General features: G+C 33.8%; 1 protein-coding gene across 4 annotated transcripts in view; it reads right to left on the bottom strand.

Annotated features, from left to right (window-relative positions):
• The window catches only part of LOC119631888 (frizzled), a 193,749-nt gene extending 188,854 nt beyond the window's left edge, over positions 1-4,895 (bottom strand). For all 4 annotated transcript variants that reach the window (XM_038024448.1, XM_038024446.1, XM_038024445.1 and 1 more), the window contains exon 1: positions 3,981-4,895. In XM_038024448.1, the coding sequence (XP_037880376.1) occupies positions 3,981-4,706 (726 nt within the window). In that variant the 5' untranslated portion in view covers positions 4,707-4,895. The remainder of the gene's footprint in view (positions 1-3,980) is intronic.
• Between the last annotated feature and the right edge of the window lie 16,510 nt (positions 4,896-21,405).

Here is a 21,405-nt window from a genome sequence, read left to right as displayed (position 1 = left end):
TGTTCCTACAATAAGATGTGAATTTCCAAAGTTGCTGCTGAGACCAATTCTGTTTATTTTATGCATTAACAACCCCTCGTCTCATATCTTGATACACGGAAACGCCTTAAAACTCACATGATTGACTCTGTAAATTTGCAACGCTGTCACAATGTTCTCCAATCTGGTTTTCTATAACATTAAAAAAAAAAAAAAAAAAAAAAAAAAAATATGCGAACATCTACCATTTTCATAAGAGAATTCATTCGCGATTGGACCATATAGATTCATTCCTTGATCGGGCTGTGATATTCGAGGCTAAACTTCCTTTTAATTTATCTGTGTTGCACTTAATTAAACCAATCAAACCTGAAAATCTGCCATCACATCGCCGCCGTATAAAACAAATTGTCACTTCTAGGTTTATTCTCACTTAATGCTCATTCACTTATTATCTTAAATACTTCCATCTTAATAAAGTAAAAGAGTTTCATGGGTAGCGGCCTTGATTAAATGATATATTACTCAACGCTCCTTTAGGTCGTACACAGAGCTGTCCTTTTCGTAAAACTAAGACAACGCAAATTTTTCGTTATGAATTGCAATAGCAAATCCACTTGGATTTCGTTGTAAGAATTTTCAAGTCCTTTGTTCTGACGAAAATTGTGGGTGTCGTCAAATTTAGGCAGAAAGATTTCACCACGATGTTGTTCTTTTCTTTTCTTTTTGTAACTTTTCTTAAGTCGTTAATTCGTTTGAAGGTAAACGGGCTACATATTCTGTCAGAGTATGACAGATGAAACCAACATTTTAAGATATCATAGTGCAAAGAAATTCAGATCCCTATTGTGTAACTCCAGCGGCTGCTGACTTAATTGGCGATTAAAACGTAGTTTTGAGCAAAATTCATACAATTATGCATTGGCCTCCTTTCATATATTATCATTATATATAAATTCGTTTAATTATTATTTTCGAGGTCTATACTGTTTTCACTTTCGTCACGTACTTCCTTTAGAGTCATAAAATATATTTCATTTTGTGTCAATGATTTATCCTACGGAGTTTTGCAATCAATTTATTGTTCATGTACAGTCACTCATTTTGCTCAAGAATTGAAGTTAACAATGTTGCCACGCCCCTTGTCAAAATGGTTGGAACTTCATTTTTGTGCTTTATAGAGAAAGATTCTATACAACATGTAAAGTTGAGATTTGCGGTTGCTTGCTTTACTTGATTTTTTTATTTTTTACCTGTTTTAGGGACTGGCGCCCTGTCCGTTCCCATTTTGGGAAATTGATAAAAACGCAAAAGTTATTATATAGTTATTATAGAAAGTTAAGAGGCCTTCATGATCGAAAAAAACTGAATCTTTCACTTTATCACGATCTTGCAGAGATGTCATCGAAAAAGTCTAATTTAGAGATCGTTTAGGATGTGCCGCAAGCAATGGCTAACGCTAATTGCCAATGTCGGATGCAGGACCAAACTCCTTCAACTTCTGCCAATATATTCTTTTTATATTATAGAAGCATCAATTTCTTCGCACCCGTGGACATGTCTTAGTTTTTTATAAAAGTAAAAAATGGATATTCAATTTATCCTAATGACGCACAGTCTTACGCGTAAGTATAAGATTTCAAACACTTACCTCGGATGGAATCTTCATATTGCGAATTTTGGCACATTAGCTTGCTACTTCTTAACTACCTGTGCCTAATGGCTTTGTCAGTCACCTGATCATGAAACTGATTTAGTTACGAATTATGCGCCATTTAATAAACAAGAGAAGGGCTGCTTGTAAAATTAATTAAAATTAAAAATCAATGAAAAAGCTTTGAAATTATTTCCTTTGCTTGCAATATGACACGTTTTGGAAAAGTTTTTTGAGGCCAAGCCACAAAGGTTAGTTATTATTATAGTGTGGAAAGTATGAATTTGATAAAGACAGGACTGCCTGATGAAGACATCATCAAGCTGGGATCAAGCCAAGTATCAAAGGTTTCGATAATTTACCAAACCAAAATACCTTAACAGCAACGATTTTGTGTGTAAGCGAAAATTTACGATTTACTTCATGAAATCAAATTAATTTAAAATTGGTAACAAAGTGTGCTCCACAAGTGAATTCACAATAGTTAAGCTTTTTACAATCAATAAGCACTCGATCAGTGAACCAAACTTAAAATTTTTAGCACAGTACGGAGCTAACAAAGAGAAAAAAATCTTTTATAAGTTAAACGACGCCTTTCATTTGTACACAATTATTTATTTCGTTAACCGCCGACGGAGTTTTATAAAAACCGAACTTGTTTTTTTTTTTTTTCCATTCATAAAGATATTTTAATTTGAAAGAACTTAGATAGGCTAATACAAAATTTATTTATTCTCTCTCTTCCATATTATCTGAGCGAAGGCGATTCTATTCGTATTTGATGTTAATCCTCTAATTATATGAGCCGCATGTCAGAATATGATTGCATAACAATATAATTGATAATCAGACCCACATAAACGCATTACTAATAACAGCCATTAGCAGCAGCAGATACATTCCTATTATGAATGAATAAATAAGCATTCATCACATTTTCATCGCTGGATAAAATGAAAATTGAATATTTGTTGTTTCATAAATATTCATTCCGCGCACATGCACTCACTTACATCGTACACCACATTATTTTGTAGATTGATCTCTGCTCGCATTTACTTGATGATAGCAATTTGTGCGTTATACAAATGATATACATACAATACAATAACTCTGACTTGTAACAACTCTGATGCCATCATCCGCTTCGGCAATTGTGTATAACTAAAAATATTTCGTTTAACTTGAGGATAGAAATTTTGAAGAAAAACCAAAAAAATAAAATATATATATATATATATATATAAATATAATAATATATAAATAAATAAATAAATAAATATAAATAATAAAAACTGTGTACGTACAAGATACCTAAATAAATATTAGATTGAAAAAGTCATAAATCCTAACAGGCATACGCGATGGATATGTGAATAGTTGTAAGAGTGAAAAGGAAAATTTCAAAAACAACCCAGTTTTGTTTTGTGTGTGTTGCATATACAATAAGGGTTGCATAAGAAAATATTTAATCTTTGTCTAGACGCTTGTAACTACGTACTTTGAGATAATTCTTACCGAATCACGTTGCGTTAGCCTCGACATAAGCATTGAGAGATTTTTAAACATCTTTTCCCCCGTATGATCATCTCGATCACTCTGATCGTCCTTTTTGGAACGAATCTTGGATATCGAAGCATAACAAATGTATGGTCAAATAATGAAAACATAGTGAATTTGCCAAGAAATGAATTTTTTAATAAAATTTCTCGCAAAATTTGCGCAATTTATACTTTTTTCCAGAGATGTTGGGGTCTTCTCACACACAGTTATTACTACAGTTATGACTATAAAAACTAACGAAAAATGTACGTTCACTCACGTTTAGCTCAACTTTTCCCGGCTATCAGATATTCATTAACTAATTATCAATTTTGTTTTGTTTTCCCATCCATGTTACAAAGAGAATGACGAAATCAACATACCCTCCTTCTTCGTTGATAGGCATAAGAATTTATATTTTATATGATTATTCGCGTCTATTATATTCATTATCTTTAACGCAAAACATTAAAAAAAAAAAACGTGGTTTACGCGTCAATTGAAGATATTTGGCATAATGCTAACCATTCACATCCTTTATTAGAAAGGATGTAACGAAACAAAATGGATGACAGGTAGTTTTACTCAGATTATTGAAGAACAAAGATTTAATTCTTATGTTGTGAAAAAGTGCAAAGAATATATGTTTTACTAATTCACAAAGAATCGGTGACCGGTTATATCTTTAAAGATTTTCATAGCTTTGAATTTATAATGAGAATCGTAAGGTATTTAATCATGCCAATCGTACATAGCGATACATTTAAACAGGTATAATAGTAATGATGTAAGAAATGTGACTTACTTTGCCGCCAACTTTTAACTCATAACCCATGCCTTGTGGAGTTTTCAATTGAACGGGACATACAAAACCGATATCGCGGTGTGGGCTGTCCATGCCCGCATAATTTTTTCGCGTTGTTACTTTCGGTAAGGCGCGCGTCGGCGATGGTGTCGATGAAGTAGTGTTCTCGACCACACATAAAGCTTCGCCGCCGTTTATAGGAAATTTAGAGCATTCCAAATTTTCTGGCCAATTAAAATTGTAAGTTTTCATTAGCGTTTCACAAATCCGAGCGGATTCGCAAAGCGATCGGCATGGCGGTATCGGTTGTTCAAGTATGGTACAAATGGGTACATAAAGCGAACATAAAAACAATTGCAAGTCCGGACTGCAACCGATCTTAACTAATGGAGCAAATTGATGCACTTCTAAACCTGCCTCTTCTTGTTTCGTATGACCAATTAAGTTCGGCATAATAGTCATATTGTACGGTAAATTTTTACATATTGAAATAGTGATCGGTTCGCAACGATTATGATGGGGAAACGTATCAGCAGACGATATTCCAAGTACTTCGCCTGAACTCGATGTACGATAATATGGAATATCCGGTTCGAGGGCAGAAGACTGATCGTAGCGATGCACAGCTTGGCACAAAGTAAAACACAAAAATATTATGGCACATATACACAACAGATAAGATTCTGTATAGGTTCTCATCGTAAACAGGAAATTTTTATGAGACATTTTGGCCCTTTTTATATATATTTGTAATTATTTCTATTTTTTCCTTTTTTAAACTAACTTTTCGAAAAAATTTATTTTCAAAACAAATTGTTTTTTAAGATATCTTTCACTGATTAACTGATTCTTTCGCAAAATAAATTTTACTAAGAGCTTTAGGCCTTTTACATATATATATATATATATATATATATATATATTTATTTTTTATTTAATTTATTTATTTTTTTTTTTATTTCAAATTATATTAAATTTTATATTAATTTTGTTATAAATTTTTAACTTTTGTTTAGTTTTGTTCATTACGCTTTGCTAAGAAACCGACGGCATTTTGTTTAAAATTCCGCAAGCAGCGCCAAATTCCCTCTATGCAACGTCAGAGTTAAACGACCTTAAGTAAGAAATGTTTTGAAAGCGTACATCATCCACATCCCGACTACCCGTTAAAACAACCAAACGCATTGAAAAACGCTAACAAACTAGAAGAAATCATCAACAAAAAACAAGTTATAGCAGCAAAGCAACAACAACGTGATACTCACAGCATATGTTTCTCTTGTATTAAAACAAAAAATGGCTGAATAATGATAAAAAGTAAACAACTCTTCTGAGAGAACTAGATAATGACGACTATCCTGCAGGGATGATGAAACTCAATTTTGTTTACTTGAAAATGGTACTATTTGAGTACTAAAAAGTACTTAATAAAACACTTTAATTAATATCACTCTGAAAAGCTATCGTTAACATATCCTTCTTTTCGATCCTGTGCATTATCTTTTTATGACATCAACATATCAAGTCAAAAAATAGTCACGAAGTCATACATGTCGGCCCTTTCATCAGGCTCTCTGTTACTTGCTTCTGACCACAAAACGGAATAAGCTATAACTAATAAAAGTTAATGAACTCTTAAAGAAAGCAGTTTATCGTAATTTAACGAGACATAGTTCGACAAGATTCTTTGGACAACAAACTTATCGCTGCGTACATCCTGTGTAATTCAATCTAATTATTCACGTAAATAGAGAAAATAATGGTTAGTTGATATACGTTTCAGCTAAATTGTTCATAAAAATTTGTTTTTAATTACAACGATCGTAAATACCGATCCGATCTTCGTAATCAATAACTTCATAATTAATCATAGGCTATTCAATATATAAACTGATAATATATATGCACAGATAAAAATATAAATCACGTCAGTTATTTAACTTATAGATTATAGGTTTAGGTACAGTTTTCACTTTTCTTACTAAGAATTCTAATAAAAAAAAATATCCGCAGACGGACATGGCCAAATCAACTTTGAATATTATAACGCCTACGAATATATGTTCGAATGTATGTATTATAGTTTTGAACGGTATTTCCACGCCTTACAAATGAAACAATAAAGTGAAGTATTTCATCATCTATTGATTGATATCTTGATCGTCGCACATTGTAAAATTTGCACATACATTGGTACCAATTACAATTACTCCGCATTTAACATCGCTGATAGTAATTTCGTTTGCAGAGACGTAAGCAGAAATGGAGAGTGTGAGAAAAAGAGAAGAGAGAGAGAGAATGTGGGAGTTCTCTGCGTTCGGGCGACTTTTCTGCAATTGGGCAAATATGGGGAATTAACAGAATTCTGAAAAATAATGACCTTGATTTAAAAGAAATATTAAATTAATATACAAAATGTATTTAAAAGTAAGTTAACTATAAAATAAGCACAACAAAAATGCTTAAGTTTGTAATTGTTGTAAAATAACAGTTTATTATGAAATTAAAATTAAGAACAAGTTTAAGTCTAATATTATTGCTGATAGAGAGAGTACTTTATTAAAACTGACCCCGGCAAAGGCTTGATACTTGAAATATACACAATTTATTGATAGTAGCAACTGGTAACTACTTCTATTTTAAACACTTGTTTCGAACCCAAACGTATATATTGATTGATTAAATCAACTGCTTACTCGTGTATTCACTTACCACTTACCTCTTCTTTTAACTCTTAATTTCTTTCTTTCTTTTTTGGATAAGTTTCAAAAGTAAACAAACAACAAATAGACGATAATGAAAATACCGGCAAATAATAATCATGTTTACGGTTGAGTTATTAAAATTCAGCAGAGCATTCAGGCTTAAGACATATCTCTCATTTCAGTTCTTCTCTTTTCGCAGGTCGCTTGGACATTTATAACACTTCGTTAACATATCGTTTTATTATGTTGAAGCGGAGAATAGAATGTAAACTTTTTGGAAGCAAAATACAAATAAACAAGCATCGAAATAACTATTTTCTTTCAAGTTTTGGTGAAAAGTTCCACATATCTGCACAGATTTTTGAGTGAAATGAATTAACTCCATATACATGGCTACGAAAATATGCAATTTCCAAGTAACCGTTGGCTTTAAGTTTTGAAATTGACATAAAAATAAATTTTATTTCTTTATCTCCGCAATATTTCAGATCGGACCAGCCAAAACGGGCCTAAATATATATAGAGAAATACTTGTTCCTTTATATTCACGGTGTTTTTCGTACGCTTCGTAAGTGAGCACACAGTCTCCAAACTTTGAACGTATTCTTATCCTAATGGTTCTTATCCTAATCGGTATTATGCGACTATTGTCGTTCCATTTGTGTTGTATATGTTTGCAATAATTAATATTGTGAATGACTTATTTAAATCAAATTGACGCGACCTAGCTGTAAGTTTTCGTGAACGTGGGACAGAAAATAAATCTACAGCAGTTTTTCCAAATTTAACTCTTCCAAATATTCAGCTGCATCCTTGGTGCCACACTGTTTCGCTTTACGCAATCATTATTAAGTAAACAAGTCTTCTCTTCTTATCTTATAAAAATGGTAAGTAACTATCAGAGGGGAAAAGTTCGTTTATGTGATGCAGCAGATAACATTAGACCCCATGAGATCCCAGGAGGTCCATGCACTTATAGCGAAACTTTGTTTTAAGGATAACAGCTGATGACACGCTTGTTTGGATTAGCGTAACGGTAAGCAAGCCAACAGGATTTGTGATTGCGAAAAAAAAAACAGATTCAATCTTTTTGAAAGATAACAAATTGGGAAAATTAAATTCGGTCATGACCGAATATTTTATATTCATTACCGTTGCGCTAAAAAAACAATAAAGTAAAAGAACTAAATTTTCATGCTACGTAATACGGAGTGGACGCGGCCGATTTTTTGTATTTTCCAAATAAAAGTTTTTGTCGCATAGGCGTGCGGGAGCTGTAGGCTTCTCCCTGAAAAGCTTAAGTCACTTCCAAAATCTTTTGCAAACTTGGAGAGAATACTTACCACAGATACTGCAAAGTTAAGCAGACAGGCGGACGGACATATTTAAATGGATTCCAAATTTGAGACTGACCAAAAAATTTACATACTTTACTGGAGTATTTGAAGCATATTTCTGCGCCTTTTCAAATTATAAAAAAAAAGTAAATTTTGCTACACTATAATATTGGGTAGATGTTGCCAATTTTTCTCTGCAGCACCATCACCTGCAGACTATGTGTTAAAATTTTTGTGATTTTATCGGCTATAGTTTCTGAGTATTGAGCAAACAAACGATTTTTTATTCCTTTTAAAAATCAGAGTTGTTCTCAGTTTACGCAGTGGTGTGGGCGTGTGGTTCAAACGATTTGGGCCATTTTTAATATCAACCTACGTGCGTGCACTTTCAAGGTTTTTGACAAATATGAAGTCGATATTAATTTTTGCGGCTAGAAGGACATGATGGTGATCGTGAATATAAATACTTTGTGGGGTCTCTGATGTTTGCTTCTGGGCGTTGCGAACGTTTTGACAAACTGAATATATCCCTCACTCTTCGGTGATGGGTATAAAAAAGGTTATCAACAATTAAGACCAGAAGTCGAATCATAAAATGATAAGCAACTCATTCAATTTATTCAATCTTTGGCGATTTGACATTCGATTTTTTAAATCTCTGCAATGGACATTACAAAATAAGTTATATGATGATCGGCATGAATAACCCAATCGTTTTTTTATTTTTTTGATGTTTCTCAAAATTCAAATCCTATCTACAAAAAAAAAAAAAAAAAAAAATTTAAAATTTATACCTTTTATTCCAATCAGATGGAGAAGTGAAGATGGATTCCCACAAATTAGCGTAAAATTTTGAAGAATTTTATAATTATTATTATGCATTGTTACATGTCGTTAAGGATGCATTTATAAAAATATCATATATCTGTTATCTGTTTTGTTTTTCAATTACTCTAAGTTAAATTAGTTAGTTTTGTAAGGCAGCCTATATGCATGTTCTGTAATCATGTTGATAAGGTCATATTATGACAATAGCTTATATGCCACGATAGCTTATGTATGAGACGAAGGAGTAAGCTTCCTTGCCAAAACGCAACAATCACACATAAGGATACATGTAACGATTGCCACTCTATCTATTGTACACTATAAGCGTTAATCATGGCAAATTTCTATTCTTGTACAATTATAATTCATTAGCTACTATTTTGACTTCAAGTTTATTAATTTTATGAACTGCAATTGGTTTTTATACCCATCGCCGAAGAATGATGGGTATGCCCATTTTAATTCATTGCAAGCTTGGAACGGCCAGGAGGAAATATCACAGACTCCACAGAATATATATATATATTTTTGATCAGCATCAAATTCTGAGTCGATTTAAGCATGTCGGCGCATATGTAATGCTTGTTGTCAACATTCTCTTGGCCGCAAATATGAATCTATACGCTTCAAATTGGGCCCAAATACTGGAAGTTCTTTCAGGCAGATTGATATTAATAATAGATCAAGTCGGTCCATGGGTATGCCTATAGTATCACGTAAACTGAGAGCACCTCAAAAATTGGCTTTTTACTCATTATTTACAAACGGCAGCAGATAAATCTACAAAAATTTTACTATATATTCTGTGGGTGACGGTGCTGTAGTAAAAAAAAAATTAAAATTAACCACTCCTATCGAATTGCACAGTATACTAAAATTTAATATTTTTTTTTCAATACATATATGACGTGCAGTAGTAAGTTTTAAAAATCCATAAATTATATAAATTTTTGACCAGTTATCGATTCGAAATACACCTAAACATGTCCGTCTATTTGTCTGTCTATCTTACACAAATATTGCCTACAAATTTGTCAAAGGGTTCAAAAACGGCCCAGGTAAAATGCAAAACAACGCAACTCCCACACGTCTATACAACCAAAACTGAGAACGATTTTGCTTTCCCTGTCTTTTACTCATTGCTCATAAGCTACAACAGGTACACGATATAAATTTTGACAAAATTATAATACAAAAATAGAAATAATCCAATCCAAACCAATCCAATATTATGGAGTATGCAAATATCATTTTTTCCTTTCTTTCAATCTTTTATGGGATAACGGCGATAGGTGTGAAAGATTCGATTCCAACCGAATATAATTATTTTATTCCTTTTTTTTTTTTTGTATTCTTTCTATAAATCATAGCCTTTCTTATCGGTTATTTTTCCATGATGAATCTCCGACGCCCTTCGACTTCGCCGTTAACAACTTTCTACTGTTCAACTCGAAAAATTCAAAATTATATCAAGACTCAGATATACTCATTACCCTTATTTATGAATTGCTGTGTAGTAATTAGGGGCGAAGAGGTACAATTGCTTTAAGTAGTTTAAAGTAGTGCGGAGATTTTATTAAGGAAACATAACGCGACCCATTTGAAATTTTAAACAGAAAGCCTAATAACTTGAATGAAAAAAGGCAAAAATGTTTTGATGCGTTTGCCAGTTGACGCGTTGGCCCGTAGCGCGATAAACAACCAGTATCTAACTTAGTCTGATGAGATTGATAACAAATAAGAAAGCTGTCTCCGGCTGTGGCCGAATATTCCACTTCTTCCATCACTTTTATTTAAAAAAAAAAAAAAAAAATGAGGAAAACAAAATGTCGATAGTCCACAATATCCGATGGTCAGGGTCAATATCTTTCATCTTTGTGCAGATGAAACATACAAGTCTTTATTGCTAAGGTTTATGAGCATTCAATCAAAAAGATTTAGCTCACTTTCAATGCCAAGTTGCACGTAAAAACTTCTATTGGTTTGGCCAAATTTGAAATTTATATATTGACTTTTGTGGCCAGTGAAATATTTACCACAGACTCAGAATTCTTTGCCAATTAAGAAGATATGCGGATATTTTAGAAGCTCTCTTCACGGTGTATAAACGTTGGCATGAAATTAATATATCCCCGTTTTTCGGAGTTATCTACGCAGATTTGTATCGTGCAGAAAAAAGCTTCTGAAACTCCATAAAGTGCAGATGTTATTGTCAAATTCCTAATGAATACAAGCATTCCTGCCGGTTCGTTTGTCTATTTCTCCGTCGAAAGATCTGCGATGCAGCTTGGTATTGAAAATAGGTCAAATCGGTCAGGTGCCACGGTTACAGTGTAATGAAATTCGCTTTTCTCGAAGACGGTTCGTATCATCAGATCGCGAATACCCTTTTTAAGACAAATACGCACTGTTTCAACACAAATGTGTCCGACCGACTCTACCTTTCGTAAATAGTCTATTTATATACATTTTTATAAGTATATTACTATTATCTAAGTTCATGGCTTCATTTTTAATCCGTTAATCTGCTTTTCCGCGAATCATTTTCCTCGGCCAGCAGCTGCATGACGCGCCGTGAATGTGCACTTGGCTTTTCCCTCTCTAGGGAATTTTTTTTCAATTAGCTGGAATGAACTGGATTTGGGATTTCCGTAACAAGATCTTAGGGTATGGAAATGTAGCTTTTTAGTATTTTTTTTTTTTTGGCTTTTTTAAGATGAACGTGGCGGATATTAAAAATATTCGTTCACAGCGAAATCACGAATGGGATTTTCCTAGTGTTCTTTAATAGTGAGCAGCTCTTCGATAATTACTGGTATACTCTAGGGTAGGATTTAGTTGGTATTCGGAACATGTTGATGGATTGCTTTGAGAGGCAATAAAAAGTCCATTGAACTCTCACCATGGTCAAGAGCGGACGCATTTTGGAAGGCGTTTGATCAAGTGTAAACAAATAACGAGCGATAAATTTAAGCCGAATTTTGTGTATACAGTAGTAAGCAGACTTGTCGAACGCAATATGATGAGCGGACTTTCCCATGATAGACTCATGCCAATCAAACAACTAAAATTTGAAAGGCTTTCATTGACGTACGTTGTGATACAAAATCTTTGTAAGTAAAAGTAAACGATCCTTTAGTTCGCTAGGTCAGAGTTCGATATCATTCTGACCAAAGAAAATTACTTTATCTGTTCTTCGTAGTGTATCTTTATGTGTTGTAAGCCGCTTTCAAACTCAATATACTTTATAGTGCTGGGTATTAATTTTGCCGTCCTCTCAATTGTGTAATCAATGAATTGTGTAAGTAAATCCTTTGACTCATCATTCATTCACTGTAAATGCATTGTAGGCACTAAGGGATTGATAGGCAAATTGCAGTGCCACAGAATATAATTTATGTCTATACTGTGGCTTTTGTCGATAGGAAATAAACCAACACTGACACGCACACGCCAGCGTTTAACAGACACTATAACTGCACCGACAACAACTGCATTCATAGGCTATAGTAAAGGGTCATTGTTTATGCATGCAACACCTGCATCAAATGGGGTGGCCAGCGTTTTTTTTTATAAACTTTGTTTGAAAATCAATCTTTATGGTTTTGTTGGCCGAGGAAATGTAAAAGTAAAACTTCATTTTTTTCATCCTATTCTACATCTTCTTCTCGCATAAATTATAGGGTTTTTATGGCAAATCATTTGAAACATGTTGATTTTATTAGAGTTACTGTCGACCAAATAAATCTTGATTGATGTTAAATATTGTCTATTTGCCTATTATAACTTTATTCTGTTGTCAGTCGTTGTTCCTTTAATCGAATGTAAGAGAAAATTTTGTGACTTGTTTAATTATATCGATCATAAGAGGGGCAAGGCAGCGCATATTCGATATTGCTATAGAGCGGATCTAACCGTATTCTTCTCTTCATATTTTTTTTTTATTCACCTTGCTTTAGAAACTTTTATCGATCGTATGGCTGTTGACGTGATTAACGTGTCGAAATTAAAAAGAAGAACAAAAATGGGCACACAAATCCTCGGTTCTCGAACATAATCGTCCGGCTAGAATTTAATGTACGAATAATCTTAATATTACTGAGTTTGCTTTAAGTGAATATCTGTAAAACTTTGTACCTTTCGTTGAATGTTCATTTCATTATAAATTATAATCTACTTTCTATTATCTAATGTCCAATGTTTTAAATTGCAATAAACGCTGAGCCTATTTTCAGCATTTTTATTAGCTTAAGGTAAGTGTAAATAAAGGCAATAAATTTTAATCTTCGCCAGAGTAGTTAAAAAAATCGTTTTTTAATTAAGTCTTTCTTTTCAAGTTACAAGTGCTTGGAAGCATACACGAAGATACTAATCTTTCAAATTAAAGTGTCTGGATTTGTAATTATAAGAATCGGTCAACAATATAAAACCGCCCATAAACACAATTAATAACAAAACTTATACTAAGACTTTGAAAGCATTAAATATTTTAAAATATTATTATCGATAATTCTTCGTGCATTGCAAATATACTTAAGAAAAAAGAAAGAAATTCCAATCGATTAACGTTACGCCCACAATTAATATAACAAAAGCACACAAAAAGTAGCGATTTATGTATATATGTATAAATATGTTCTCGCTTCACCTAGAAGTTATGTGCATCTCATTGAAGACGAATCTCGATTTCTTATTTCCTCTTTTTCGTACAATTTGCCGATCTCGAACTGTACATAATTTTCAACCTGTACACATCTTATAAAGGAGACCTATTTGTTATTATTATGCAAAGAGATTTAAACTGTAAGTGCAACTTCTAAAAATAAATTTTTATTGGACCCATATTGGAGCTGCGTAAGCGAGTTCCACCTTCAATTCCGTCATAAGTAAAAAGCAATTATTTAGCTTAGATTCGATTTTCATACTAACTATTGGGTCATTACGCTCACAGAAAAAGATTTTTTTCGTCTTATCATTGTTACCTCATATATATTCTCATTCATGAACGAATAACTTACTTGTGTTTGTATAATACTTGAATATAAGTTAAAGCGCACAACTGCCCTACGTCATACTGATATGAAATTGAAGTTGAAGTTGAGTTGCAAAGTATAATAAATGGCAGCACTTTATAAATAATCATACAAACTAAAAATAAACCATTTGCCTTCCATAGATATGAATTATTGTACGAACATATAACATCGACCTGAGGCCGTCTAAAAGGGGTACCTGAAGGCAATGACACGAAGGCGCAAGCAATGATACGAAGACATGAACAGTAAGCAAGTCACTCAGAAGAAAGTACTCGCTTCACAATAATATGAAGGCGCAAGCAATTCCCAGAGGTGGCGCGCTTAGATAAAGATCGTGATCCCTAGCTAAAGATCGTAACATTGGAGTACACAGGCATGAATAGTAAGCAAGTCACTCAGAAGAAACTAATCACTTCGCAATAATAGGAAGGCGCAAGCAATTCCCAGAGGTGGCGCGCTTAGATAAAGATCGTGATCCCTAGCTAAAGATCGTAACATTGGAGTACACAGGCATGAATAGTAAGCAAGTCACTCAGAAGAAACTAACCACTTCGCAATAATATGAAGGCGCAAGCAATTCCCAGAGGTGGCGCGCTTAGATTAAATATCGTGATCCCTAGCTAAAGATCGCAACAATGGAGTACACAGGCGTGAATAGTAAGCAAGTAACTCAGAAGAAACTGTTCGCTTGCTGACGGCGACTGATTTTCGTTGGTGCGTATAGTATGCGAGACTAAGGGATCAGAGCAAGTCACGCGGTATCCCCACGGTATCTGCCAGTGACTGTAATCTCGCTAACTACATCTTCATCGCTGAGAGGGTGCAGTAAGCCGTCTTACCCTCCGGATTGCACAAATCCCCTAAACCTAATGAAACGCGGCTATTTTTATTCCAACAAAGTAGAAAAGCTAGGGTTTTACGATTAGCCATAGTTTATTAGGTTTTTAAGGGAACTGAAGCGATATCATCGTTGTCTTCATACCAAAAGCAGGAGGAACAATTCTTCTTTTTTTTCAAAACATTGTAGGAGACTTTTAACAGCTTCATAAGGTAAGTCTGCTTAAAAGTAAGGCCTTTTTGGATTATATATATCACTTTATCTATGGCAACAATTTATAAGTTGACCAGTATCATCGATGGAACAATGGAGGCCAAGAAAATGACTCTTCTCGTCTTCATTGATATACCGGTAGGCTTTGATAATACGTCGTCAAAGGCTATTGGAACTACTTTGGCAGACAAGAACATATCAAATCTGATTGTCAAATGAATAATCACATTGTTAAGCTCAAAGGTCAGTGCCACTGGGTTGGCAGGGACGTTGAGGGCTATTAGGGTGACTTGAGTTTACCATCAAGGAAGATTTATCTTTCGTCTAATTTGGGACATAGCTGTGGGCGACGAGCTAATAAGGCCAAGCTATTTGTGATTGAAAGCGCTGAATTTCATAGATGATCCACAGATGCTATCCCATCGGTTTTCAGTAGTCGCACCGGAGTAGTCTCTCAAGTACGCCTCCATTGCGTACTATTATTAGTATTGTAAATTGAATTGCTTTCCAAACATGAGTTATCATACCTGAAAAATATAGGGTTATATAAATTTGAAGATTCTCCGTTTGAAATCGCTTAACTGCTTATTTGTTTATTCAAAACCTGATAATAGTTTTTCTAACAGTGCTCTTTGAAGGACGCGTAGAAGTAAGCTAATGCTTAGGACCCAGCTGAAAGGTGTCGGAAATTCGCATTGAATTGACTATATTTACCTCAGATCTTACACCCGCCGAATTCTATTTCGATACCTAGAGGGATCCCTATTATTATACTATTTTTAACCTCTTTTACACCTATGTCGACTCCACTAACTGCATCGTATTCTGATTGCTTAAATTTTTTTTTTATTTACACTACTTTTTATGCCTTTTTTTATAAATTAATTAAAAAGTTAGTGGTAGTTTAAAAATAAAGCACAAAAGCGCAACCGGATATAGGGTTATCGCATACCTTGTATGCACAGTTTTCCTTCCGTAATAATTACCGTTAAGATATAATGATTACAGTTTCGTTATTGCAATAATTCATGTTTATCAAGAAGATGATCGTTTCGATGTATTTAAATCTGTAGCTATGAACATTGAAGTTCAATGTAGGCTAAGAATATGTAAGAGTTCTGCTTGAGGGTCATAACAGCCGTACATAATAGATCAAGGAAAGAGGTCACGGGGTTTCCCCAATAGACCCCTTTAGGTATCTTTAGTCGAAGTATATCATAAGAAACTCGCGTCATAAGAAACGTTATTGCTCTGAAAAATTCCTTTGTCAAAAATGGAACCGCGACTTAATCGATCAACGGACCAATGACTCGGCAAAAATTGCGAAAGCTTGATCGGAAAGTTGTGATGCGTCCGTCGTAAAACATGGACCTTGTCATATCTAAATAACATTTGTTTTGCTCTTTTTAGACCACCCCCAATGATCTAAGGCTAACTTCACAGTGAAAATCATTTAAGACAGTGTTTTCCTCGGAAATCCCAAGAGTTCTATAATGACGGCATAATGGATTTACCAGAAAAATAGGAAAAGGTTGTCTATCAACTAAAACGGCGCATACTTGGTTTCGCATAATTTATTTAGAATATAAGGAAAATATGTCGGAAATTAAGTGAAACATGTAAGAAAATTGTTTTCGCTAGTGACAGAATCTTCTATGCCGATCAGCGTTATCCACCTAAAAAAGATTAAAAAGAACGAAATTTTCATTGCGTATCTGTTGTAGCTTATGAGCAACGAGCAAAAGACAGGGAAAGCAAAATCGTTCTCAGTTTTGGTTGTATAGACGTGTGGGCGTTGCTTTGTTTTGCGATTGACCTGTTTGGGCCGTTCTTGAACCTTTTGGCAAATTTGTAGGCAACATCTTCATTTTTGTAAGATTGACAGACAAACAGACGGATATGTTTAGGTGTATTTCGAATCGATAACTGATCAAAAATTTATATAATTTATGGATTTTTAAAACTTACTACCGCACGTCATATAGGTATTGAAAAAATAATATTAAATTTTGGTGTACTATGCAATTCGATAGGCGTGGTCAATTTTTCCCAATTACTACAACACTACCACCCACAGAATATATAAAATATATATATAAAAGTTATTGTAGATTTATCTGCTGCCGTTTGTAAGTAAGGAGCAAAAAGCTAAATTTTTGAGGTGCTCTCAGTTTACGTGGTACTATTGGCATATCCATGGACCGACTTGATCTATTATTAATGCCAACCTGCCCAAAAGAACACCCAGTGTTTGTGCCAAATTTGAAGCGTATAGATTAATTTTTGCGGCCAAGAAAATGTTTACAACAAGCACTACACATGCATGGACATAATTAAATCAACACAGAATTTGCTCCTGATCAAGAAGATATATATATATATACGTTGTGGAGTCTCTATACCCCTCATTCTTCGGTTATGAGTATATGACCAACCCACCAACAAATTTCCACAATTTCCATATCTGCCTTTTGATGCCATAATCTTCCCATGATGTTACTGCGTGCACTTATTCGGATATTCTTTATTAACTTAAATAGTTTTGAAATATATTCAAGTATAAAATATGAAGTAAATTGCGTGCAAGTTTGTCTATTACTTACACGTTCAGTTATAGGGTAGCAAGAGGTCACATGCTGCGGCCATTTGTTTGAGAGTAATGTCGCCATATTTTGGTTACATTTATGCTACATAGTGCTTACACTTGGAGGGAACATTACATTAGGATTACAAAGATTACTGAGTAAGCGCGTATGGCTGGCTGTAATAAACTGAAAAAAAGGCTTTTCATTCAATTTTTAAGAAGCGACTTTGGAGAATTGCCGCATCCGCATACTCATAGCGGATTTTTTCGAATTGTAAGAAAATGTCGAACTTCTTGTCTTCTCTCTCCATTGCAAGAGTTCGCGAGCGAAAAAAAAGCTAAAATGTTAGCAAAAAACAAGTAAAAACCTATATATGGCTATTGCCGAATCCTTTATACCTTTACATCTTTATTTTAAAAAGACACCAAAAAAAAATCAAACAAAATTTCGCTACCCCATAATATTGAGTAGACATGGCCGATTTTTTTTTTTTTTGGATTTGCATACATAAAAATTAAGCCCACTCATCAAATATACGTAGAAATCTTGAACATTGTGCAAAGGTTTTCTCAGATTATATATATATATATATATATATATATAATAAATATGATCTCCACCTATGTATATATATATATATAGGTGGAGATCAGCCATTTGACCATTTTGGCCCAAATTTGTGGCCCTTATAATTTGCAATCTGATTAAGAATATATATATATATATATGTATGTTTTATCGGGGTGGTTCGCTGAAGTTTCGGCCCAGGTGTTGCGAACGTTTTAGCATAATCAACTTGCCGCCATTCTTTTATGGTGCAAATGAAAAAGCCGTTTTCAATGTAAGATAGACTTGGGTAATAAAAAGGGGAGGTCGGTCGGTCGGTCGATGAGTCGTAAATCGGTATTATGTCTGCATATTTTATATTTAGTTTGTTTGCAGGTTTAGAGCAGCTATTGACACACTGTGAAGTTGTGTAAGTTGTTGGTAGGTGGCCATGTAAGCCATGCGCAGCCATCCCGCGATAGTATGTTCGGATTGTTGGTCTATTTGTAATAGGCAAAAATGCGTAAAGTTGAATTAGTTTTAAAATTTTAAAAATATAAAATAAAAATACTGATTGGCTTTATTTCATAAGAATCTTGATCGAACTATTGCCATGTCTTTTAGCGTAATGTACTTTCGTTACTAAATCTACGGTTATACAAATAAAATATTTCAGAAAAAGCCATATATGTATGTATGATGTAATATATGATCAAAGGAGGAACACTTAACGAGAAAAATTGCTCGTTAAGTGTTAAATATTCGGCTTAAAGTAATATCTCTCCCTCTTACTTATTATAGACGTATACATAAAGTATGGCAAATGGTTCATGTTGGTGCATAAGGGTATAATAAACTACGATTTAAATAAACTGCTGTCAAAATGGTTTAAAATCACATTTGAAAATGATTTAAGAAAATTTATTATGCAGAAGTAAAGCAGATATTAATGAAGAACATTTATAAAAAAAAAAAAAAAAAGGGATTATTTTTTGGTAAAGTAATGGCTTCGCTTCACGTACTTGTACACACGTAAGTAGAACAGCATATAAGTAGAACAGTAAATAATTTAAAATGAATGAATAAATATTAATTTTGCGATCAATTCAGGATTGAATGAAATTACGTAACAGCACATTTCCTAACAGGCTGAATAATTAACACCTAATTAAAGGGAAAGTCACAAATGCAAAACAAACTTGAATTTGTCGAACATCTAACATCTAACAGTTAACATAAGCGAATGATTGCGCACACGTGCTTGAATATAAATTCTTAGTTCGATTTACTGAAAGTGAAATATTTTGATATTACCTAGCAACGGTTAAGTTGTCTTCATCCACCAATAACAACAATCTTATTGCCCACACCGACAGCCATTAACATCTTTAAATCCAGCAATACATGTGCACGTATACATGTTAAACAAGGATACGTATTTGGATGTGTTCATTTTGAAGAGTGTGTGTAACGGCATGTTTGTGTTGTGCATATAAATAAGAAATTAATGTTGCATGATAACGGCAATGATAATAATGATGATACTGATGTTGTTGATGACGATGATGATGATGATGATGATGGTGACGGTGATGTTGTCGATACCATTAATGTATTCAAAAGGATAAATATGTTTGTTTTTTTCATTTTTTACCCGTGTGCAAGAAATTTATCTCTAATGACTTTTATAAACCAAGGCATCCAAGTTAATAAATTCTATGAAAAATGAAAGACAACAACAATATGAACTGTTTAAAAGCACGTATGCTTTTAAATATATGTGTTACGAATCCTTCATTATAGACTGCATATGTACATAAGAGCAGAAATTCTATACCATTTCCAGATCGCGACACAGCGTAGTATACTATGTAAGCATACGCGTATATGTTAGTCGTTCTTATCTTTTCTCAGTGCCTATCGGAAATGAAAAATGTCAAAAGTATAATGTACCAAGAGAATAAGATCGTGTGTACCTTATATACAAAAGAATAAATAGTAAATGTTTTGCATGCAACGCCTAGGCGCAAGCTTTTTGCTAATTACAACATAAACGAATTAATGTGTGTATAAGTGTTCTCGATTTTGATGGAAGCCAATGAAAGAGGGTAAGAAGTTAGTAGGAGGATTTTCAATTCTTTTTCTTGTTTTCTTTTGCAAGATTCGACTCTCTCCATGCACATAATCTCCTTCAAGAGCGATGCAATTAGTCCGGCACTTGCCTAACATTTCGAAGGTTTTTTGTATTGAACAATCAACGATCTCAAAGTATTCTTCCGTTTCTGCGATGACCTCATTACTTGATTTAAATAGTTTTCACTCAAGCATCCACTTGCGATGCATACGCGTACAATTATCGCTAAGAGTCAGATCTTGAGAATTTTGAAAATGGGGACAGCGATTCGAACTTCAATTTAGCCATTGTGGCCATCGACATGTGACATCTGCTATTTGCCTCAGTCTGAGTCAATGCGGTGCTCATTTTAAAAGTAACTTTCCAACGTTAAAAGTTTCCAGCAAAATAGGAAACCGCACTGCCTTTTGACGGCATAATTTAAGAGTCCGGCTGTTTTCGTTCTGATATTCGTCGCGTTACTAATTGAGCGATGAATTGGGATAAACGTGCACAAATAGTGATTTGCAATTTCAATTCAAGACAATTCGAAACATAGTCGAACAAAATGCTTTCGCAGAGAGCCAAGTCCCGTCCATAGTTAATTTTTTACAAGGGCTTGCTCAGCACCAAAGCGAAAAATGTATTCCAAAAAGAAACGTTTTACAGCGTCTTCCGCGTCAATATTACGTTGTGCGCAAAACCACGTAATAACGCTTCTTACGACAATGATTGGTGACATCGTAACACTATCTTCAAACGGTATCACTATTTTACGGACGGCCTCCAGCCCTGTTGGGTCCAGTCATCAAACGGATTTTTTATATACATATACAGGAATTGAAATTTTATGTATATGTTTATGGATGTGGCGAGTGGCAAACACCTTTAAATTGATTTCTAATATAATTTGTAAGTTAGTCATAAAATTGTTTTGAAAATTTTAGTGTACATAGTTAAGATCGGTAAGGCCGCTAGTCTTTGAAGTTATTACTGACATAATTTGAAGTAAGCAATGTCAGCATTTAAATTTTACCTCTGCAGACTTTGCTCAGAGTTCGACTTAGCTGTTAACGGCTTCTAAAATTTTAAAGCAGATTATTTTAAATATTTTTTGAAAATGATTATCGCTTCAATCATGTATCAATTTCTCATTTTATCGAACGTATTCATAAATTTCGTACCATTCCAAATATGTGTAAGAGCAAATTGAATAAGAAAATC

This window comes from Glossina fuscipes, unplaced genomic scaffold (genome assembly GCF_014805625.2).
Source record: "Glossina fuscipes isolate IAEA_lab_2018 unplaced genomic scaffold, Yale_Gfus_2 1, whole genome shotgun sequence".
NCBI lineage: Eukaryota > Metazoa > Arthropoda > Insecta > Diptera > Glossinidae > Glossina > Glossina fuscipes.
Note: the sequence above shows the minus strand (reverse complement) of the source record. Positions and strands in the feature narration are given on the sequence as shown.